The sequence below is a fragment of the Lampetra planeri genome, chromosome 41, assembly GCF_965212315.1.
Source record: "Lampetra planeri chromosome 41, kcLamPlan1.2.h2, whole genome shotgun sequence".
NCBI lineage: Eukaryota > Metazoa > Chordata > Hyperoartia > Petromyzontiformes > Petromyzontidae > Lampetra > Lampetra planeri.
The window spans coordinates 7,748,039-7,772,819 of record NC_136147.1 but is presented as its reverse complement, the minus strand read 5'-3'; the positions used below and the strand labels follow the sequence as shown (position 1 = coordinate 7,772,819).

The 24,781-nt window shown below is 46.1% G+C and overlaps 1 protein-coding gene across 2 annotated transcripts in view; it reads right to left on the bottom strand.

The window, feature by feature from the left end:
* The window catches only part of LOC144732155 (long-chain-fatty-acid--CoA ligase 1-like), a 32,015-nt gene extending 7,640 nt beyond the window's left edge, over positions 1 to 24,375 (bottom strand). Inside the window, exons 1-15 of one of the 2 annotated variants that reach the window (XM_078613482.1) lie at positions 24,152 to 24,375; positions 22,246 to 22,360; positions 21,129 to 21,193; positions 19,472 to 19,573; positions 17,280 to 17,379; positions 16,534 to 16,736; positions 14,966 to 14,974; positions 12,424 to 12,475; positions 10,940 to 11,013; positions 8,923 to 9,000; positions 5,432 to 5,566; positions 4,414 to 4,548; positions 3,311 to 3,406; positions 2,665 to 2,737; positions 813 to 901 (exon numbers count right to left, since the gene is read on the bottom strand). In XM_078613482.1, the coding sequence (XP_078469608.1) occupies positions 813 to 901; positions 2,665 to 2,737; positions 3,311 to 3,406; positions 4,414 to 4,548; positions 5,432 to 5,566; positions 8,923 to 9,000; positions 10,940 to 11,013; positions 12,424 to 12,475; positions 14,966 to 14,974; positions 16,534 to 16,736; positions 17,280 to 17,379; positions 19,472 to 19,573; positions 21,129 to 21,193; positions 22,246 to 22,360; positions 24,152 to 24,355 (1,530 nt within the window). In that variant the 5' untranslated portion in view covers positions 24,356 to 24,375. Of the gene's footprint in view, positions 1 to 812; positions 902 to 2,664; positions 2,738 to 3,310; positions 3,407 to 4,413; positions 4,549 to 5,431; positions 5,567 to 8,922; positions 9,001 to 10,939; positions 11,014 to 12,423; positions 12,476 to 13,365; positions 13,399 to 14,965; positions 14,975 to 16,533; positions 16,737 to 17,279; positions 17,380 to 19,471; positions 19,574 to 21,128; positions 21,194 to 22,245; positions 22,361 to 24,151 lie in introns of both variants that reach the window. The other variant, XM_078613483.1, reaches the window with a different exon arrangement.
* Positions 24,376 to 24,781: the final 406 nt, after the last annotated feature.

Below are 24,781 nucleotides of genomic sequence, written 5' to 3'. Positions count from 1 at the left end.
CCATGCTTTCCCACCCGATGACTGACGCTTGTTTTGCGCCCGAAACGTCGTGATTTATTTTTTATTTTATTCTATACCTACGTGACTTTACCGAAAGAACCAAAGAGTATGGATTCCTGCAGTCACGAAAGCTTCAAATCAAGATTAAACTATGATTGTTTTTTATTTTAGCAGGTAAGGCCCACTGAGCTACATATCTCTTTTTCAGAAGCTATCTGGCTAATCACAAACGATAGCCCGACCGAGTGACTTGTCACATGGACATTTATCGCAGCAATGATTTCCATCTGGGAGTTAAGTTGATAACCCAGTGACGTGTCGCCGTGAGTCATTGTTTTTATTATAAGGCGTGGAGAAAGTAGACCAATGTGTGGAAAAGACTACATTTAGATGTTTAAATGGCCACAACTTCTCTTCTATGTTTTTTTTTATTTTAAGGCCACAGTGTTATTGACAAACATGTTGACTTCTTGTTTGTCATTTGCGCTTCTGCACTGCCGCCAACTCAGTAGCAGCATCACCAAATAATTTGAGATGTAATAATTGGCCTCGGTTTATAATTGCCCGCTTTGTCAAGACTTACATACCACATCTATAAACTACCTGAGTGAAATAATGGCCATAATCTTCACTTGTCTAATGCCTTGATTTTATATCTGAATCAGTCCTGGGCCCCTACCATCACCAATCCACACTGACCAGCATGGTAAGGTATGGTCAGCCGATACCCCATGACCAAAAGCCACGGGGAAAGGGCTTCATTCAGTAGTAGATTGACACGTAGTTTATTATTGCTCTCATGTTAAACGTACCTCTCCCTTTCCCTGTGATGTGTAATATTCCATGTCTTTCACATCATGCAGTTTTATGTAATTGCATGGCATCGGCGCTCCAACGTGACCTGTAAATTTGGAAATTAAAACAAAAACCAAGCCCATGTCATTTTACGTCTCTTTAAGTAAAGATACATTGTTTTTAAGCCATTTTCATAGCACAAGTTACGAGTATCGCCTAGCTTAAGCACTCAACATCACCACTATTTTGGGTTAGACTTAAGAAAAGTTTTTCGCTGCTCAAAGGATCATTTGCCAGTGATATTGGCCCCGAGGCTGTTAAAAGATTCGGGGGCCCTCTTTGAAAGTTCAATTCCTTCCCTTGACTGTTTTACCATCACCATTACATTTGGGCGTACGTGTGTGTTTCGTTTGATGTCCTTTCGTCGCACCTCCGATTAGCACGGTTGGCAACGCACTACGTATGGTGCGAAAGAAGTTCAAAATGCCAAACGCCCCATTGTTATTTGCCCTGGCTACTTCAGCACTGATATTTTAAATTTGATATGCGAATTGTAAAGTTGAATCAAAGTAAAATTTAACAAACCTTTTGTAAATTCGGCAAATAAATTTGGCAAATAACTGGTGGTAATGCACAGTGATGCTACTACGGCTTTGGTTACCAAAATAACCTTTTGCATGTATCAATGTGCTACAGTACTGATTTTAACCGTTATGAATCAGTATGTATATATGTGTAGTGCTGAACTTTACGCGGACAACTTCTTTTTCCGTCGTCACTTTATTTTACAAAACTCAGCACATTCCACAACCAAGACTTCGGCGCGTTCTCTGCTCGCTCGCCGCGCTCCACTGGCCTCACTCGCTCCGTTCCCTCCCTCTCTCTCCCCGAATCTCCTCTCTGCTTCGCCTGTCTCGGCTTCAACTGTCTCGCTCTCTCTCGGCTTCTCCGTCTCACTCCGACTGTCTCTCCCCCTCTCTCGTGTCTTCTCTGTTCCCGTTCCACTGCTACCCTATCCTATCTCTCATATCTTCTTCTTCTCCGTCTCCACTGTTAACCTATTCTTCTTCTTCTGCTCCGACTGTCTCCGTCCAGCTCCCAGCACAACTCCCCGTCTCACTCTCACTCTCCCGTATTTATCCCCGTCCTCATTAATTTCCAATTAATTAACCGGCGTCCCCACCGACGCCTCGCGCCCCCCCCCGCCGCCACTTGCTCCCATCCCCAGACTTGCTGGCGCCACCTTGTCCCTGACAACAACAACCGGCCAATCACTGCCCTGCATCCCATAATCACCTAACGAGCCGTCTCTCTCCGCCCGTTATCCCCCAGCAACACCTGCTTGTCCTGATGCGACCCCACTGTCCATAACCCACACGTGTTTACAATTTACCCCCCTGGCGCGCGTTAATCCACTACATATGTATACTTTGGGGTCGTGGGGCCCAATATCTGAGGCTCCGGGCTGCAGCCCCGAAAGCTCCTTCGTTAATCCTGCTCTGCTCATCATGAATATACATACATGGCTTAATGTTTAGTTTCAATATTTGCTGTGTCAGGGCTTAATATCTCACTGAATATTTTCTGGGTCCCTGGTAGACTTAAGGTAGTCGGCATATGGTTTAGTACTAGCCACAGCCACGGAAATAAGTATACTGGATGGGATGTGGTGTGCCAGTTCGGGCATATTGAGGGGAGCGTGGACCCACAGCGACCCGGCTGAAATAAAGCCCTGAGCTCCGCAGTATTCACTATTGAATACATCCCAAATGTGATGCTGCATCCTGTAAGGTGGTTCTGGAATGGGGCCCCCCAAAAAAGCATGATTGGGACGTAAGTGGTGATACAAAATTAAGCATAAATCCTCACCGGCCTTCCAGTCTCCAGGCAGGGTTAGGGTACAGCCAGCTGTACATTCTGTCTGTCCGTAGCCTTCATACATCTGGAAACAAGTATGCAGCATTTAAACAAAATTTACAAGAATTGCTTAACTTTCCCATCTCTAAAATTACTTAATGAGCAATGAATGAGTGCATGTGCGTGGGTTTACAAGTGTGGGTGCAAAGGCTCATGAAATACGCCACAAGGCAGCTGGGCAGCAGCTGCTCTGCAGCACCAGCAGAAGGGCAAGAGGGCTGATGCTCAAAACAACGAGCAGAGCTTTGGACGGATAAAACACACCGAGTTGGCACAGTGGGGAGCGCAGGTGGTGCATCTGCCGCTTACCCTTTTCTGTGAACCATTAATATGTGGGTCTGCCCAGTGACCGGTTATCAAACCTTCGCCACCCCACGTGGCCTCAAAGTGCACCTAGCCTGGCACAAGCTCCAGGTGATTCCACTGGTACTTATTAATGAACGGTGGCTATTTCTTGATGATGTGTGCCAAGTAAACGGTGATCCATTTACTGATTTTTTTAAACAAAAGATTACGTTTTTATAATTCTTCTGATTTTAGCGCGGGGTATGGAACGACTGCATCGGCCGCGTAGCAAACGCTATCGCGCTCCCAGCACCTGGCATCCCATAACGACGCGCAGGAAGTTGAGCACTCCCGGGGAGATGGGAGCAGCTCCGGTCATGATCATGCGGACGCGTCCACCCACGCTCAGCTGCAGCAGCCACAACACGGTGTCCACACAAGCAACAGACAGCTGGTCAACGCTCGCCAAGTGAGATGTGCAGACCTTGGGCATAACAACAATAAATAATTTCACACATCTGGTATTCGCTCCGTTCTTGTGGCGGGAGCAAGGATATCACAAATGCGCTGCATTTAGCAGATGGACGAAGTCTACGAGCAGGGGACGAGGTTTCCGCGCTAGATTTTTTTTTTACATAGGTCCGTAACAAACGCTTTAGGTGACAGAAAAACTTGGGGGGCCCCCCTCAGACCCGACGCGACACATAAGACGGGGGAATTTAACCGCGTTTGTAGGGAGGGGGGCGTGTGTACATCTATCGCCTCTTTCACACAAAGGAATCGGGTCGGGGAACCAATGTGTTTTTATCTGGAGGAGGGAAAGGGAATGGATGGTAAGGGAAGAAGAAGGGTGGGTGGGGGTGTACAAGGTATTCCCAAGCCTGCAGCCGTGTGGTTTTACGCAATTAAGTAATTTGCTACGGCTGTAAAAAAAAAGGCTAATTTGGGACGGCACGCTGGCACATATGGCCTAATCTTTTTAGAATAATATCACGGGAGTATTATCAATAGTTGTGCGCCGGGTTCCATTGGCAGTTCTGAGCCAGTGGTTGAAATTCCACATTCCTGTGACAGGTGGTCAAGTCTACCCGTAGACAATTTATATTGAAGTAATAATGCGCAGGCGTTCGTGGTTGTGCTGCATAGCTCTCTCCGATGTGTTCGATGGTTGTGGTCGTGTGTTGTTCGGCACGGTGTCTGACGTTTCGCTCCCAGTACTTGGATATTCAGAGGAGCTCACGACTGAATGTTCACTTCCTAAAGAAGCTCACCCTGCCATGCGGAGCGAAACGTCCGATATATCGCGCCGTGCATCACGCGGCACAATCGGAAAGCACACCGGTCGGAGAGCGATAGGATTAGGATGTTAATTTGTTTTGTTTTCATCTGCGGGTGGAGCCCTGCAAGAGGAGCCACCTGCATGGGGCGGAAGACGAGCCAGTCCCACAGGGAGTTCCTGCGAACCACTCCTCGCTGCAGCTCCGCCATCTTCCGCCGCGCCCCGAACTCCAGCAGCTTCCTCCGGAAGGGCGTTCGGGTGCTCCCAAGCACCTGGGCAGCCGCGGTCAACCCGGCAGCAGCAGCAGCAGCAGCAGCATGGCAGCAGCAACGTCATGTCATTCGCACACTACATTGTCATCGTCGTCACAGTCATCGTTATTACGGGTGGCCGCAGTCTCATCAAATCCATTATCTGTAACAGTATGACAAGCAGCAAGTCACCATCATCATGAGCAGTAGAAGATTCAACATCCTAATCAGCAGAGTAGATTCATCATCATCTCCAACAGCAGCAACAGCATCAGTAGCAGCGGCAACCTTATCGTCATCGGTGTCACCAAATAGCGATAGCAGAGTCATTGTCATCATTAGCATCAGAACAGGAGTGGTCGTGGCAGTAGCAGTGGCAGCAGGTGCATCATCACCATGATTCATCTGGGACCTCCACCGCGTAATGCTGCACCAATTGGGTGGAAGTCAACAATGGCTGTCTTACAGATACACTCTTCTCTGGCCGCATGAATGTGGACTTTCCGACAACAAGAGATAAGCCACGTCCGAGGCTCGTTTTTTATGAGTTGGGCATTTGCGCTTGCCCAACTGGTGACTCTGTGAAGGTTTAGACTCTGATGGTTCCGTAGTACTGAGGGGCCAAGCACACAAAAAGACAAAGATCCCCCTTAGAGCCTTAACAGACTGTTAGGGCAAGTGCTGTTAATGAGTAGCATTAATGGAAGCCGGCATGGCTCGAGTGGCGATATTAGCACACTGCACAGGGTACTCATTTGAGGCTGAATCGACCTAAGGGAGGTCCAGGACCAGTTCAGATAATCATCACCGGTGTTGGCCCGCGAGCAGGAATCAAACTGGGGCCCGCCGGGTGGCCTAACCGCTGCACCACCAAGCACACCCACCGTTTGCCGAGTGCACCCACCTTGTCGTACATGCGGTTGAGAATGCGAGGGACCACGGGAAACACGGTCGGCCTGAGGGCCTGCATGTCGTCCAAGAGCAGCCGCACATCGCCCTGGAAGAAGCCAATGCGGGCCCCATGGCAGAACAAAGTGGCCTGGGAACGAACACGCCGTGAGAAATTCAACTGACGTGGCAATTGGCAGTGCAGCAGGGTGGCGACACGGCCCAGCGGTAGCGCATTCGCACCTCCGATTAGCACGGTTGGCTACGTACAGCGCAAAAGAAGTTCAAAGTGCTTGTTGCACCAGTTAATGGTTCAAAATCAGCAGCCGCTTGAATTAATACCGTGGGTGTGATAGCCATAAAAACATTACCTACGCTGCCATCTGCTTTCACGGTGGACATGAACGATCCCGTGATGTCACTCAACAAGAGTTAGGCCATCGTGTGCCGGCGTCATGGTCCAGGTTTTGCCAAATAAATAAAAAATATTGACACCTGCAACTTACTCAATTGGGATTACACGGAGTAATAATCGGCCCACCACTGAGAAAACTTAGCAGGACCCTCCTAAAATAGAATCATGAGACTCAGTCGAGGCTTTCCTGAGTAAACGAGCAGAATAAGACTAAAAATGTATCGCAGAGGTATAGAGAGCGAAGCGTGAATCATTACACTTACCACCGTCACCTTCAACACCATCTTACAACAGAAATACAGTACGTACACTGTAATAGGCCAAATGTTGTTGGTAGTTTTGGGTAATCTAACGATAGAGTCGCCACCTGCCCTGGTTTTCCCAGGATTGGCTTCTCCTTGAGGTAACTGCCCAGGGAAATCTACAAATCTTCCCAGGACATTCATGGCCCCAGTTATCATCGGATGCGTAATAATTCACAATTTAAGACAACGCCTTTCCATAAATTCCTCCCCTCTTCTGGTATTGAAAGATTTTTTCCTTTCCGCGATACGTCCCTGGGTTCTTGTACCTTGGAGGTGGCAACCCTCAATCCAACACCAAATACAATTTATTCTGATATGAAGGGCTGCAATGTGACCACGAGATGGTAGTTCAGCAATGGATTGTTGAAACTATCTGTGTGGAATTTTGAGTGTTACCCCCACGTATGCCTGGTTTTTCTCCGGCTGCTCCCATTTCCTCCCACATATCACTGCTAATTGATTGAATTGGTCAAACAACAGAATGCAAGACCCTCCTCAAAAAACACTCTTTAAGACTTAGACATTTTTGGGTAAACATTTGACTGATCTCGTCTTAATTAGTCGTGACTTTTTGCCACTCTACCACCGCCCCTGCTGTGAAGGTTTCCTGTCTTGAGCGAGAAGTTGAGACTGTGGGTCTGTAATGTGACTTCGTTAACGAATTTCTCTGTTGTGGTAACTGTTGTTGTTTGTGCCTTTTTGTTTTGGTACCATTTCTTTATGAAAACATTTTTTCTGAAAGTTTTAATGTGCTTGGTAGTTGCTGTGAATACGATTCGGCCCTAATATATAATGAATGTATATTGTTGTGGGATGTAATTGGCATGAATTATGCTATATAAATTAAATTATTATACTATAAAATTAAATTATTATTGTCATCAATGCCTAGATATCTCAACATGTTATAAATGTTTCAGTTTAAAATCATTATTAACAATGATGTTTTTTTAATAGCACACCACATACATTTTGACTTAAAACTTTCGTGACTGCAGGAATTCATATTCTTTGGTTCTTTCGGTAAAGTCACATAGATAGAAAAAATAATAATAAATGAAGTGAATAAAAATAAAATAAAAATAATGTTAAATACACTAATGTAGACTGTAGCCTGGTTCTTAATCGGAGTGAGTGTACTGGAAATCTATAATGCAGACTATAGCCTGGTTATTAAGTTTGTAGATTTGTTATGTTTTTTTTTACTGAAAGAACCAGAATAAGTCTACATTATAGACTGCCAGTACACTCACCAAACTTAATAACCAGGCTACAGTCCACATTATAGATTTCCATTATTTGTATTCGATTTTTATTCACTTAATTATTATTATGATTTTTCTATCTACGTGACTTTACTGAAAGAACCAAAGAATATGAACACCGCATAAATGTTGTTTTTTTATACAAAATAATGAAGTATTTATCACATGGAGAGAATTTTAATAACTGGTCCATCTCTTGCCCAGCAGTGGTCTTACCACCACGCTGCCTCCACTGTTTCCCCATTCCTCCTGCATGATGACAAGATTGTAGGAGATTAGGCTTTGTTTAGAAAACAATATCTAAGCAAATCAAGAAATAAATAGCCAAACCACCCACGGAGTTTGCAAATTGAGTTTCTGTAAAACGAGGTGGTTTATTTGACGGTGTGGAAAAATCTATTTCCAACTTGCAGCCCAGCATATTCCTCGGCATCCATTTAGTTGCGACCCAGCAAGTGGCGGAACCTGATTTAGAATCGGCACCTGCCCCACAGTGTTTATCCTCACACCTATTTCAAAGCATTATTCGGTGACAAATGTCCACTGTGCTTTGCTCAACGCGAAGGAAAGAGGCTACTTCTTATTCAAACGCTGTGTGGGATTTACAAGCGACGTGCACACAAACTAAACAATTTTATCCACAATGTAAACTCAAAGACAATGCACCATCTGAGTATGAGAGCTCGGGGTAAGCATTTACACCATTGGAACCTCATTTGCCAGTAAAAAATATGATAATTGGTTGTGCGCCTTTTGGCGTCATCTGGTCCAACACCATGTGTGGACCAATCAACTTCAAGGACAGTGCATACATTATCAGAGTTATGTTTTTTGTTTGCATTATGACTGCAGGTATTGTGGTCTATGCAAACATGACTCCTTGTAAAAAAAAGTGTCAGTTTTGTTGCCAGATAAAAGGGTAAAAAACTAATTATCATATTTTTTACTGGCAAATGAGGTTCCAATGGAATATAAAGGTGTGTTTTATAAATGTGGAGGGGGTGCAATATTGGAGGACCTGGATAAAAATACACATGACCACCACGGGAAGAGAGAGAACACGCAGTCAAAACAAGGACAAACAGATTCAAACAGAGCTTTTATCCTACAGCGATCACCACACTCAATAATGCTAATTAATTATTAAGTAATAGTATTTTCAATTGACTGTGAAATAGAGATGTGCAATGACAAAATGTAACCTTATGTGGGTATGTGGGTATACTTGGGCTGTTTTTATATATAGTATAAATTGATTATCTTTCATTTAATTGTATTTTTATTTTCTTGTTTTATTTAATTTAAATTTATGAATGATGCCCTGACTGGTGAGCATTTTAAATTTCGTTGTACTGGTGACAATGACAATAAACGATCTATCTATCAAACTCCAAATATACAACAGGCATCAGTGTCAGGGTCTGGAATCGAACCCAAGGTCTCCTCCAGCGAACCAGGAGAGGGAGATAACGCCTCACCCACGAAGCCTGCATTGAATTGAAGAGATGAGAGTTATGTTTACCTGGACCAGCCTCTCAAACATGTGAGCGAGCGGGAGGTACGAGATGGCGATGTCGCTCGTCTCTGGCAAGAACAAGCTCTGAAACCAACACAGAGAGGGGCCCACACATTACTCAAGTTGAAATTATCGCATGCATGCGAGTGCAATTACACAGCAGACGCCATTCCCCTTACCTCTCATGGCCATCTTTCCATCTTTACCAATAAACCTATCCGAGCGGTCCTTACCTATTACATCTGGGGTAATAGGCACAGTCTAATTTCCACGTGATTTGCAATATCGTTGTTTTTGTTCCAGCTGCACCGCCCCTCCGTCCAATTACACCCCCAATGCTCACTTTGCGTTGTGCAAATCGTCTATCTTGCTGATGCGCAACTCACTATGGTAGTTTCCATTGTTCCTGTGCTTCTGTTGGTGCTAATTCGAGGCTTCATTCGTATTCCACTCATCCTGGAACGGGCACAACTGCCCTCGTGGCTCCTATCCAGTCCGGCAGGCGCACCAAAGTCGAAGCATTGCGTACGCGCTGGCATCTGCCGATGCACGCAAACATTCCCCTCTTATCATTAACATTTGAACCCTGCATTGTCTAGGGCTTGATTGCACTTCATCCGCAGGCTGGCGGAGGTGGTGACCGTTGACGTGGGAGCGTAAGAGTATAGTACAACAATTGGTTGACGCTGCGCTGCCGCATGCTATTGCCCACCACGCACCCCCCACAGCCGACAACACCTCTCATGCATGCCGGCTCGGTTGCCCATCGAAATGCTCTTTCATCCGGGCTCGCACCTTGCTTAGCTTGCAAAAGGAGATGAGATTGTGCGCGTCCTTGGTGGGCGTTGGTTCACCACGCTTGACCGTTTGTGAATCCGGGTAAAGAAGGGGAGCATAGATGTGGGGGACATAGTACAGTACAATAATGTACTGTACTAGACTGCCCTATGCTGCCCTATGCTGCCCGCCATAGAACCCCGCAGCTCAGCACACCCTCATTATGTGCATGGTGGTCGCCCATCTAAGAACTATCCAGGCTCAAAGCCGGCTTAGCTTCCGAGATTGGTCGCATTCCAGGTGATATTGTCAGTGGCCACTTTGCCCACATATTACTGAATATTCATTCATGTATTAAGTTTTTGAGCCAGCTGGCCAGGATTGGACAAAACCTAGCCCAATTTTCACACAAGGGGCCGTCCATAAATGACGTCACACACCTAGGGGGGGGGGGTCAGACATTTGTGACGATGTGTGACGAGGGGGGAGGGGAGCAGAGCTTTGTGACGTCATATTTGAGGGGGGTCTGACTTTTTGTGACGCCGTGTGACGAGGGGGGGAGGGGGGGTCAAAAATCGTCAAAAATCGCGTGACGTCATTTATGGACGGCCCCCAAGGCAACTGGAGAGCACAGACGAAGTGTTACTCACCTAACTTTGAAACTAACAACAACATATTTAAGAATCACAATTAAAAGACGATTAACATAAACATGATTAAGCAGAAGAATTAAAATAAAAAACTCACCGATGGTCCTAAAACTATCCGGGACACTGTTGCAGTGCCCGACCAGGTTATGGAAGTGTTGGCAAGGTATTGTGGGCTGTTTTCATCATAGCGACATGCAGCCTATGCGTATGTTCGCGTGCATTATTTGTGTATTATTTGCGTCCAGTAAAACCCCTCTTAACGACGGTAGTTGGTTCCAGGAAACCGGCCGTTAAGTGATTTGGTCGTTAAGCGAGTATAGGAAAAATACGTTAGAGGCTTAATTCGTTCCGATAACACCGAAAGCCACTCTTTTTCACCCAAAAAACGTACTTAATAGTTCAACAATCGATATGAATACATAAAGATACTAACAACATTATAAAACACGTAATATTAAAATTAACATGGCTCATCAATACATGAATTCGTATTCACATCGTTAACAGGGGAATGGTCGGTAAGTGAACACATTGGGCTCTATGGAGGCCGTATTATTTGGCAAGGGGGAGGGATGTGTGGTCAAAGGGTTGGGTACCTCGGTCACTTTCAGAAAGCCAGACATGTCGGAGACGATGTTGCGATGGGTGAGCATGGCTCCCTTCGGGTTACCTGGGAGAGAAAAACGCCAACCCATGAGCGCCCGTCAACAAAACTTCACAAAACAACGGCACCGCAGCGGCGTTCAACGACATCGTCGGTGCCATTCACATTCAACCGCGCGGAGGCAGCATTTTCTAGAGCAGCGGCCGGCCTACAAAACAGCATATACGACAATAATAATGAGCCATGGTTCCTTGTTGATCACTGTTGGATTGTGAAAGTCTCCACATTCCACGTTGACTGTCAGGGGGGGGGTTGTCGTTTTGCCATACTTCACCATGCTGATCAATTTGGGTTGGGGAAGGGGATGGGGAGGGGCGGTACTTCTGGGATCTGTTCAGATAGCATCACTGATGTTAGCCGTGGCCAGGAATAAAGCTCAGGCCGTTGAGTACTCCCTCCACTCGCAGGAGCCGGACAGGTCAAGTTGGGCAAATAATGCCAATTGATTTGGTTTTTCAACATTTATTGAAAAGAAAATTGCTCGCTTTTCAATGTTCCTCCAGCTTTTGTTGAAAAGCCAAACCGACTGGCATATTTGCCCACGTGACAACTTGATTTGTTTGACTCTCGTTCGGTGGCTGTTTGAGGGATATAGTTAAACATTGACACTATACCTACGGGATCTAACCGAAAAAAAATCAAATTATGAAACGGGTTCATGCAACAGATATCCTAAATATATTTGAATCGCCCTTTGTTCGTAGATATATTACAACTGTTAACGTTCTGGCAAAAGATGGGCTGCAGATAGCTGAAAGAAGCAAATTCATGTTCGAATACGGATCACGTGTCATTCATATTACGCGCACAGTGCCCCCTTTGCAAAGACGGGGCGAAATGTGCACAGTCACACAGGCACACAACGGCACGTTGTAGTGAGCAGCGTAATTGATCTTTAATGCCTGCTATCTGATGCATGCCATTTTGATAATTTGCCAGAAGCACATTAAACCCACGGGGTGGGAGCCAGCCCAGCGAACTGTGATCTCCACCTGTGCACCAGTCCAGCGACGAATGTTCTAGTGGCGCTGTCATTTTCAAATCAGTTCGGTCCATGCGCAGTAACTCACGGTATTGCGAAATAATCGCCGAGTCAACGCGTTGACCAATGCTGGTTACGCTGCTGCTGCTCGAGGGCGTATTTACTTTAAGAATAATGATGGCAATGAAACGATTTGTAACGCTCACAAATTTAGCGAAACACGCGAATCGTTCTTTGATCGCGAACTCTTCCTTTGCTTAAGCAGAGTAGTTTCCGTTTTTGAAAGAGGCATCTCTCGGCCCATTCTACTTCATTAAGTGATGATAATTTGTGGACATGTTCGGTGGAAACGCCACGCAAAGTTTGAGTGACTTGACCCAATTCCCGTAAAAAAATTGCAATAATAGTAGCGGGAAAATAGTATGAAGTTTAACCTGTTGTTCCACTTGTAAAACAAATAATTGCCAAATCTTCAGGCTTGGGTGGCTGAAATAAAACAAACATTCATGTTCATTAGACCACGGAAATGGTTTATAATCTATAACAACCAACCGTTAAATTGGTTTGCTTAATTTACATTTGGGTAAGATCCCACAGAGATTCGGCATATTTTAAAATAATTAAGGGGCACGCATGCAAGTTAAAAGGCTGGGCTTAAAGCCTTGTCAGCACGCCAACAAGGCTCTCCAGTCATGAGGAAGTGAGTTCAAATCCTGGTCAGGGCTAACTCGGCTCCTCATCTTAGCCCTTTGAAAAATAATATCAGCTCATCGGCAATCACTTGGTTGGAAGGCAGCATCGGCTATACTATTGAAGTACTAGTCTCTTCCATGAGAATGGTGGAATTCCCATCATTGGCTTAGGGCCACTAATAGAGGCCCTTTGTGAGCATAGGAACACTTTGATTTGACTGTACAAGGGATGGGGTGATCATTAGGATGTTTACTAAGTTAATTGTTTAGTATTTAAATGTCTTCACGATGATCATCACAATCACCATCATCGTCACCATCATTATCACGAACCTGTACACGTGCAAGCCCATTGTCAACCCACTGATAGATGGGGGCTTGCCCATGCGGTGTGGGTTGTGTGGGTTAATTAATCACACGTGATCACACCAGTCGGTGGGAGTTGATGAAGGTGTGGGAACATAGAACTACAGTGGAACAATGGACTCGTGTAATCAATCAACCGTCATACCTTGTACCAACATAGTTTGGAACGTAACGATAATTTCCCAACTAAGCAGAGGGGCATTTTGCCCCAGCAAGCCATTTGAGAATAGATAACGCAGTGATATGCCCAGTTCAGGAATCGATTTTCATAATTCATTTGAGAACATTGTAAGATAGAGGAATGTGAATCTTACGTACTAATGTTGTTCGCTTGTGCATTCTCCCGCAGTCCTGTAAAGAGCAGACATAGATCGGGTTTGATTCATGAGCCATCACAGAAGCAATTTACTAGTTCAATAATTACACCAATGTCAATGCCACTGGTAGGCGTCCACAGTTGTGCTGTGTATGGCTCTTCGATGTGTCTCAGGGTTGTACCATGGATTGTACAGCGTGGTCCAGATGTATTGTGACTCCCATTTAATTCTTTAAAACGTACTATTTTAAAGTTTATTTAAAATACAAATGAATATGCAAAGGAAACATTTTTAGGGGTCAATTAGTCCCCGCGGTCGCGTGGATTTTTCTCCCGGTCCTCCGGTTTTTCCCTCCACATTTAGAATAGACACGCGTTTGAAGTATTTGACTGCTATAAATTTACACGTGATATGCCACTTCGTTGAGCTATCATTTGTGGCCAGGTTGCTTCTCACTAAGAGCTACATAGCTCAGTGGGCCTTACCTGGTAAAATAAAAATCGTTAATAGTTAAATGTCCACTGTAAAGCAGACGAGCTGCAGTGACACTCAGGGTGGCCACTGGAATCTCGGCCATGTGACCACCTACTGCAGTCATGATTCATGTTTATTCTTGAGGCTCACAACACTTTACATCAAACGACGCGTATGAGAATCGTCAGCTTCCGATGTATGGACAACTGAATGCAAATGGTACGCTCATGTTACCTTTTGGCTATGGAAAAAGAGCTATATAGATCGCTCTGTGGGCCTTACCTTGCAAAATATAACATAGTTGTTAGCAGTAGCAGTTAGACCCTGGGGTGGTGTAACAAAGCGTGGGTTTAACACCTTCTCTCGCAACCAGTGTGGCCAGCAAGTGCTGCGTGGTGCGGGGGACGTGCGCGCAACGTGGATCTGCGCGCAAACGTGGTTCTGCAGATAACGAGCATCGCGTTTGGCAGCGTGGCCCAGTTGGCCGCGTGACAATGGGGCATTAAAAATCGTGACGCGCCCACGTAGTCCAATTAACGCCTCTTACCGTTAGGCGCATAGTCATTGGCAATCGTAACAGCTCCTGCTCTCTCGCTGAGAATTGTATTGCATCCATAAGCACGAGCGCTGTGCATTAGCAGTGTGAACATTCGAATGATTGATTTGTACAATTTTCATCAGTTTGCGATGATTAGATTGTCCATAACTACGTGCAAAAGTAGTTGTTTTAAAATCATCTTCAAAGCAATGTTCTGCGGGTGCCTTCTTAATGGCCTTCCACTGAATAGTACAACCGGTAAGATTTTCATTTGCTTTTTACAAATGTTTGTTCCTTTTTATCCATTGTTTTCCTGTCATGATATTACGAATCAACTCGGATATCTCACCCAGCAGTAAGGCGCTGTGTACCAGATCAATCATTTAAGTTTCCGTTTTCCTGCTTTACACTGTAGGGGCCCCACTTCCCCACACACTCTGCTATGAGATTGTTGTATGACAAACTAATGTTTTCGTCTGTAGAACTGAAATTTAAGCATAATTTTAATGTAGCATGGCTTTTTTCGCGTGCAATACTCAACTATTGGACTGAGAGCATCAACTCACCACACTTGAGAACCTGGTTTAACCATGGGTGGCTGAAACTCAAGATTTTATTCGAGTATCTAAGCAGTGCCGGCTCAAAGCTTTGACATCTGAGCCTCCCTGCCACCTCAATAATTAATTCATAAATCGATTCACAACCCTGAATTTTGGTAATTGATAGCATCGCTACGAGAGTAAATCATGACATACCTGAGGATGATTGCCAATGATAGCGACTGCGCCTCAAAATCTGAAAAATTGTCGCGATGTTTCTCGAGTGCCCCCTATTGGCCTAACACAGAATTGTACGCAGAGTAATATTTACCTTTGCTACAGCTGCCCTGTGAACCATAAATACAGTGGACTGACTGATACAACTATAATATTGCAAAGTATCGCGCTAATAGCTGATAATTGTGAGTCGTATGCCAGGCATTGAGGTGAAGCCTCAAGACGCAGTCCAGCAAAATCAGAGTTCCCAAAACATTATTTGTGCAATGTCTGAGAATCTTCCTTTCGCGAGTGTTTTATCTATTGACATCACTCTGCAGTGATGGCAATAGAAGAAGACGTGATCTGCATGATTTATTATTTCAGAGTAAGTGGAGCCTCAGGTCGTGTCAGATTATAGTCAAGAGAAGTTGACGCCACATAACTGATTCAGGAGTCTTAGGCTCATCCAGCAGTTGACTTAAAGCTTTAGTGATTGCAGGAATTCAATTTCTTGGGTCTTACGGTAAAGTCACGTAGATAGATTATTTTTGTTATTTTTTTTATTTTCTTTGAACCTATCTACGTGACTTTACCGAAGGACCCAAGCATATCATCCAGCAGTGTTCGGCCTGCTCTATGAACATTCCTTAAGCAACGTGGGACCATTTAATGATAAACAGCAATATTACACAAAACTTGCGCGTAACGATTTAAGACAACTGGAATGCCTCGATGATTTAAAGCCAGGATAATAATAATGATGATGACATCGAGTTAAATTTGCTATCGCGTTGCCGTTGATGCAAATTGCATCTCCCGTGTATATTAAGATGTCTTCAGCCAATTAATGAAGGTGAATGCATACGGATTAAAGCAGTTTATCCGCAGAATTCTCATGTATGCCAGGTGGCAATTCGTGCAGCATGAACATACAGATTAGTCCTCACTTTGCTGGGCCACCTGGCGAGCAAGGTCATACGGCACTTCCTTGACAGCCACAGGAAGGGAGTTTCGCAACATCGGGTCAGAGGGGGCCTAGGCCCTGGCTACAGCAGTGTTGTTCATTGCAAGGCCCGCGGGCCACTGGCGGCCCCTGGTGGCCTTTAGTGCGACCCTTTGATGTGCGGCCCACGAAAATTCACAAAGGGGTGAACCCCCCCCCCCGCCCCCCATCGTGCTGTCAATCTCAATGGTTCCAAATGTGTGGCAGCTCTCACACTGACGACGATGTCTTATCGGCAAAAGTGGACCCCCCCCCCTCTGAAAACTGATGGGGTGAAAACACCCCCCCATCGGCTACGGAGAGGGGAGGTAAATCGGACAAGGGCAAATTCCAATCAGGTTCCGTCGCTGGCTCTGGCATGGCCATTCGTAGCTCTGTGGGCCACCCAGCCAGCACGCGCGAATTGTTGAAGTGAGTGACCTCGATGTACTGGAAGGACAGCACGTCGACACGGCAGGTGATGCCCCACTGGATGAGGCCCGAGTCGGGCGTCTCCATGACGACCACGGTCCGCAAGCCCGGGGTCTCGCGGTTCTCCACGCCGCGCAGCAGCACGCGGGCGCGCTCCGCCGTGTCGCACACCACGACGGCGATCTCCGCTGGCTCGCCGACACGAGACAAAGACAAAGGTCCCCCCGTATAGCCTTGGCATACTGTTGGGGCAAGTGCTGTTTGCGAGCACCTATAAAGGCTGGCACGAAGGCACACGAAGGCACACGAAGGGGGTGGGTGGCCAGCACCGTGCCCGGCCAGCTTTGTCTCCCCAGTGGCGATGTTTACACACCACACCAGGTACTCGTTTGAGGTTGAGTCGACCTAGGGGAGGCCCAGCACCAGTTCAGTTAAACGTTACCGATGTTGGCCGTGAGCGGGAATCGAACTCAGGTCGCCAGCTTCGTAGCGCAGCGCGCTAACCGCTACACTACCGCTCCCCATAGTCACTTTCAGAAGACAAAGATCCCCGTATAGCCTGAATAGACTGTTGGGGCAAGTGCTGTTAGCGAGCACCTATGAAGGCCGGCACAGCACATGAGGGGGTGGGTGGACAGCACCACGCCCGGCCGCATTTGTCGCGTACACTAATGCACTGACACACATAAGCCCTCCCTGACCAGACGCACCAATCGACCAATTTGACCAACCTCTGTTAATGATGAAGCGGATGGCCTCCTGCCCCAGCGTGTCGTACAGAGGCACCACGACCATGGAGTACATGTAGCAAGCCTGCTCCGTGATGATCCACTGGTGGGAGACGTGCAAAAAAGCAATTGTCAGCAGCTAGAATTCGATGCGTTTTTTTCCATGCAATCGTCATTCTTGCGGCTGTCAAAGTTGCATGTAAAAAATTTATTTGGTTATTCTTATATAGTACATGCCACGTTTCAATCAAATATTGAGGTGCAAATATAATTTGACAGCCGAGACTACATTGTAATGGTGTACGCACGTTGAAATTATTTTGCACAGTACGTAGCCAACCATGCTAATCGGAGGTGCGAACATCGCATTAGACTCGGGCATGATTATTTCAGCCGGTAAGGAGGCCTCATTGAGCTCAGCAGCTCTGTTACAAGGACGACCACAGCCAAATATCAACCCAGCAGTGGTGGCAGTTACAGGACGTTGCAGTCGCATATCGAATTTGCATATTAATAGACTCATGGCTTAATTATTTCAGCTTTGTATGCCTGCGAAACCTGGACACTAAAAAACGTCTGATAGGGACAAAATATTGATATTTGAAATGTACTGCTACAGGAGGATACTGCATCTTGGCTGGACACAGAGAGTGACAAACGTAGAAGTAAGAGAAAGGGCTGAACATAACAGAAGACTTGATGATGCGAGCTGTAATGAGAAGGAAGCTGAGCTTGTTTGGGCACATGCAGGATGGAGAGCAACAGGAAAATAAAAACTGTAATGATGGGTCTTCTTGGTTCTTTCGGTAAAGTCACGTAGAAGGGAAGTAATAAAATAATACAAATAAAACATATTGTATTATGTTTTATTTTTATTATTTTTTGTATTATGTTTTATTTTTATTATTTTATTACTTCCCTTCTACGTGACTTTTCCGAAAGAACCAAGAAGATGAATCCCTGCAGTCACGAAAGCTTTAAATCGAAATGTAATGATGGGAATAATGGAGGGAACTGGGAGAAGAGGAAGAGCCTGTAGAAAGGAGCTGGATGACATAAGAGATTGGTGCCATAGAGATGTGGCATAGCCTTAGCATGTTGGCACAGGATAGAGGAAAGTGGGAACAAGTGACGAAAATTACAGTGGACACCTACGGGTTTTCTGCCCATGGAGTTTTCTGATGATGATCAAGGCCCCATTGAGCTAAGCAGCTCTGTTACAAAGACGACCACAGCCCAATACCATCAGCAGTGGTAGCAGTTAGAGGAAATGACAGGATGGGAATGTGAAAACTAACAAGTGCAAGAACTACACTTGTTTCGATGAAACATTACACTTCTGTATACAGATAGATTTCAAAACAACTTAGTTCCCTTTCGATTTAAAGCTTTCGTGACTGCAGACGCTGTCTTTCCGACAGACCTGTTCTTCACCTGAGGACGGCTGCTTGCGTTGTGGCCGAAACGTCGTGAGAATTATTTTATTATGTTTTATTATTATTATTATTTTATTATTTCCCTTCTACGTGACTTTACCGAAAGAACCAAGAAGATGAGTTCCCTTTGTCAATGTGCTGTTGAGTGAAGGTCTTCTCTGCACCATGTGGGTTACGAGGGGCTGTTTGACCATACTTCATCACGCTGGTCATTGTGGATTGGTGAATGGGGTGGGTGCCCGAGACCAAGTCAAAAATCACTCGCCACTGATATGAGGCAGGGCTGGGAATGGAACCCAGATCACTGGGTTCAGAGTGAAAATGCATAGATTGACTGTGGTGTGTAAACACAGGTTGAAAATAACGATTGTTGTCTTTACCCAGGACATCTGAGTATTTCAGGAAGTTCCTCCATTGGGATGTTTTTCCAGTTCTATTTTAGCTTAGCGTAGGAGGGAGATTGAGTAAAGAGATCCAACCACGCATTTTAAGGATTCATGCTAAAAGGTTCGCACAAATAGATACAATCCATTGCTGTACCACCAGGCCTACAACACCTGGTATACCCTGGTGGGATCTTACCAGGCACCTGAGTTTGGGTACTTTTAGGGTGATTTGGTGGTAGGATTTCCGAATGCATTATTGTGATCCACCAATAGCGATGGAATATCATCATCAAACAAGATCACGGAATTTCATTTGTGAATCCTGATACACGTGTGCGAGTGCTCGTATAAACAGATGAAGAGGCTTTGCTACCTCTGGCCGGTTCTGTGCAAAGACTCCGATGAACTGGTCCGTGGCTGGGTGGCAGCCTTTGTGGATTAACCCCGAACCAAACCACTCCGACCTTTCAGCAACCTGCGAAGAGAGTAGACACACCAGAGGTCGCAAACGGGTTTTGATTCCTTACCCGTACCCGTACCCTACCCGTACCCGTACCCTACCCGATACCCGGCCGGGTACGGGTAGCCGGGTATCGGGTAGGGTACGGGTATCGGGTATCCGATTGCGACCTCTGGGATGAAGCCATGTTGCAGGCGTGGGTGGGTTGATTCTAGGAACTTGAATTGTGAGAAAAGACAAGACGTTGGGAAATGAGTGACAAACGGTGACTCACCAGTGACTCACGGCCTACCCGTACCAGTACCCGGCTGCACCAGGGTCGCAAACGGGTACCCGTACCCGGCCGGGTACGGGTAGCTGGGTATCGGGTAGGTTACGGGTATCGGGTACCCGATTGCGACCTCTGAGACACACGGGTTGACTGTAATTTACAGAGGTGGCTCGTGACTCCGATTCTGGGGGAAGCTACAGGGTCCGTCTTGGCTTTTCCTAGCCTAAGTCGGCACTGGCAGGGAACTGTAATGCGACGCCCGTGGCTGCATCCAGCGCGTCTCAAGTGGACTGGTACGTACTCGGCACACGCGGCTTTGCTGGGTGAACTGGTCTGCTCGGAGCTCAGCGCTGCTCTACTCTGGTGCGTCATCTTAACAAGTCCAATTATCACTTACTCCACTTGCATCTGTTGCATAAGACGGAATTTGTAGCTTGCCACTGCATTTACCATGAACCACTGACTGTCATTTACTCCCGTGAATGTTTAATGCACACTTGGGTCATTGTGTATTCTCACATATCTAATTCACACGCTCCCTTATCTGCACTTGATGAATGTCACGTGGATGGTGAATAATGCCACACTACTGCTTCTGCTGCTGATGATGACGCTGCTACAGATGATGCTAACAAATGAGCCAAAAACATCCGTCAATTACACTGTGGCCTTAGAAGGGAAAAATATAATCGAGGCGACGTCTCAGGCAATATGCTATGAAGAAGAGCCATTGCCTGAAACGACTCATATTATATATTAATTTAATTTTAAGGCCACGTTTTTATTGGCGAATGTGTTGAGTTTTTGTTGTTAGGGGCCGCCCATAAATGACGTCACGCACCTAGGGGGGGGGTCAGACATTTATGACGATGTGTGACGACGGGGGGGGGGGGGGGGGTGAGAAATGTGACGTCACATCAAAATGCGCAATTTTAAATAAATATAGACAACACGTTCTACTTAATTAAATATACTTTTTAATAATTTTTTTTCTCCTACAACATCAGAGTGCAGGCTACATTAAATACGCACGTCATATTTGAGGGGGGTCTGTCTTTTTGTGACGCCGTGTGACGAGGGGGGGTCAAAAATCGTCCAAAATCGCGTGGCGTCATTTATGGACGGCCCCTTATGTGGTGCTTGTGCACCAATGCCAACGCAGCAAAATCACTGAAACGTGTTTTATGATGATAAAGTTACTTCTGATGAAGACGAGGGTTGCTGCTGCGGCTGCTGCAGCGGTTAGTGATGATGATGAAGTTGCTGCCGATGATGGCGTAGAAAACATAGCATCTTTACCTCTTTGTAGGACATCCACTGATATGCCTGTTTGGGCTTCCGATAGCCCAGACACGGCCCATTCTCTGCAAAAGGCAGAAGCATAGTGCACACGTGATTAATTGGATTTGAAACCAGCGCGGTGTTCCAAGAGCATTAATATTCATGCGCACTCTGACGTTATAGTCATGGCTCAATAGCAAGCAATTACAAATCATTTTGAGAGATAGCAGCAGTGGCTTTTGTTCATAGTTGGAAAGACCAAGAATGGTAGGAGCTTGGATCGAGTTTCAACAGCAATTACTTTGCATTATTAATTATCAGAATATATGGAAACTTTTTTTTTCATATAAATCAGTACCAGTTGATGCAAATGTATCTTGTGAGAGGCTATCACATGTTCCTCAAACAAATAATTATTGATAGTGCAATAAGTAAGAACTTAGCTCTTTTTTCCGATTAATCGCCAGATGTATTTTTCGCGGTCAACTTTCGTAGCATGATTGTTTATGGAGAGACTGACAAAACAAATTATCAGTGGAGATTAACAATGGCCAAAGCGTTCATGAACAGGGAGACACTTTTATAAAAAAGAAAAGAAAAAAGGTTCATAGTTTGAGAAGGCAAACGTGAACATTTGATGCAGAAGTTGAAACACTTTGGGCCCGATTCACGTGTTGACATTTTTCTTCATAAAAATAAATCTTTGACGTGAAAATGAGCTGGTGCCCTGCGCTAATAACCGGATGGTGGGGGGGGGGGATTCCCACGGCGATGAGATTCGGCAGCTTTGCCGAGTTGTGAATGTGGTTCATTACACGTTAAAATGTGGATCCAGGTCTTCTCGCGAAAAACAAATGACCCCTCACCACCACTGTAACTGGTTTCGCTTTCTCCCGCGTCGGTTTTCTGATGGGTTTTTGTGTGCGTGTTCTGGGTGCACCGCGCATCGTTCGGCACGACGTCCGACGTTTCGCTCCGCGTGCTGCGGAGCTGCTTCAGGAGACATCGGACATCAGTGCCGGACGGCACGACGCCACCGCCCGCGAAACACAGCCGAGCGGTTTCAGTTACACAATAAAAAAACAGCCACACATTTTACACCAATAATGTGAACTGAACCCATACAAATGCGTACGTGAAACGCGCATTCCCCGATGGAAGACTTCATACATGGTCTTTGCATCTTCGTAGTAAAACTCCAGCAATTTGTCCTTCTTCAGGAGGGCGGATCTTCTCACACCGTGTTGGCCCTAAATGGGTTGAGACAAACGCTGCCACGTAAGGTGTACGGATGGCCGAGCCAAAGGGAACACTGGCCTCAAGGTAAAGGTGGACCCCCGCAAACGCTTGCTTACGCTACTGCTGGTGGAAGGGCTTCCAATGAGAGAGGGAGAGAGAGTTCAGTAAAGGCCCTCTAAGTCGATATTTTTTGGCCTACTCATCCAAGCTGACCAGACGTCTTGGACGAGGTGGGGGTACCCACACTTTACCCCACCACGTGCAGCCTGCTGATAAACGAACTGTGGTGAGACAGCCACAGCAAGAAAAAACTGCTGAAGTAGGCGCTGTCGAAGGAGGGCCAGTGAATTGCTCCACGTAGATCTTATATCATAGTTCGTTTGTCAATTTATAAAGTAGCGTAGCTTAGTATGTATGTGTAGGTTATTTTGCACCGTACGTAGCCAACCGTGCTAATCAGAGGTGCGGGTTGAAGGACAACAACATACAGTTGTTTATAATGTAGAGTGATCGTTTCTCGTGGGTTTATAGGTGTTGGGTAAAATTATGCATTTCAGACATTTTACTATTTAGTCTGATTCTCGCTACATTCATCTCACGGATCCAAGACCTCTTCTCACCCAACCCTAATCTCCATGACCTGGTGAATTTGATTTAAATGCAGCACACAAGGTCACGTATCCAGTTATCCCTTGAGCTTCAGCGATAATTATAAGTTGTTCTGGGTGCAATCTTTACAATTTTACTCACGGTGCATGATGTGCAGCTATTGAATGCAAGTTCGTCCTGGTTTTTTTTATTTATTGAGGGAAGGGAAGCTGTGAGGCATTAGCGGTGAACAGAATTGCATTGCTCAGTAATGATTTTGACTTATGTGCAGGTGCATTCCTTATAACGATCTTTTTTTTCAATCCGGAACACTCTGACTGAGTCTCAAGTCTGAAGTTTTGAAGGGCCCTGCTTACAACGGTGGGACTGTTTGGAAGAATGTTCACGTACAGCCCTTTTGTCAATCCACTGCTGGATCGATTAGCGCTTCCCCCACTCCGTGCGGGTCGTGGGAGTTATGTGACAATACTTCACATGCTGGCTAGTTTTATTCACGCAATGCAAAGCCAAATGTAAGGACTGTAGAGTGACAGCACACAATGTACAAAAGAGTAGTTTGAGGTTGATTTAAAAGCGAATAATATTCAGCGTATGGACGTATTGGCGGTACACCGGTGCAGCATAACACACCAGACCTCGTAAAACAGTTTGATATCAATATGAGGCCTGAGCTGACGGTGTCGCTGTTGCCCTTGAGTGAACTGCAGACTCTCCATCAGAAGTTGCCCTAGATCCAGCAGCCGCTTTCCCATTCGAACGCGTGACACCACGAGTCGTAATCTTTTGATGCCACCGTCTGCCAAGAAATTATTTCGGAAATGAATCGAGGAACCGTCCCGACCAAGTCTCGGGCACGAGGAGTCAAGTCTGCCTTTGGCACACGGAGCCAACAGACTGTGAAGGCAACAGACTGTGAAACATCGTCGTCTGGCTGCTCATACCATTCATCTTACAACTTCTTGAATGTCACGAGAACTGAATTTGACGCACCACCCCACAACATCTTTTCGCCCGGGGTTGCGAATCGCGGGAAAATAAATAATTATTGCGAAAAAATTTGCTTTTTTTTTTAACCGCGTACCGCCGTACCGCCAATACGTTCGTAAGGAAAGAGGCCGCTCTCGCTCTCGCTCTCTCACGGGCCCTTAAAAACGAATGTGCACGGGGGGCCGTCAGCACCCTGCTGGGCTCACCTCCACCTCCACGGACTGCTGCGTCAGCTGGCACGGCGGGCAGATGGGCCGCGGCCGTGACAGGTACCAGTACCCCGTGAGCAGGGAGGCCGTGCCAACTCCGAGCCAGGCGGAGGGGGGCATAGACCCCCACACGTTCTCGAGGAGCCCCCCGATAGAGAACATTTGCGTGCGCCAAGGGATGTACTCCTCCACCCAAGCCATCTCGTGTCGAATCGCCGGGATGCTGAGCCAACCTGCAGGTCACAAGTCACGATCATTTAAAACACTCCAATGGCTATTGGCCGTTCAGTGTTCGGGATGGATGCTGCTTGCCCTGCTGCCTGACCTTTTTTTATAGGGGGGACGACATAGCAAACATGCTCAGGGAGGGCCCAACACAGTCAGTGTCAAACAAATGATGAACAGAATGAGAAACGATATGATCTGCTTTTGTGAATCATGCAGGGAGGGGTGGGAGAGGTTATTGGATCATACTTCACCACGTGGGTCAGTCAGGTTTGTGACAACGTGGGAGCAAATAATTAAATAGTTGAAGTATAACTATTGCCTGTGTTGCACTTGCTCTCTGCTGCCCAGAACGTAGCCCTGCAGCCTACCTATAGCACCTGTTATGCATGGTGGCCACCT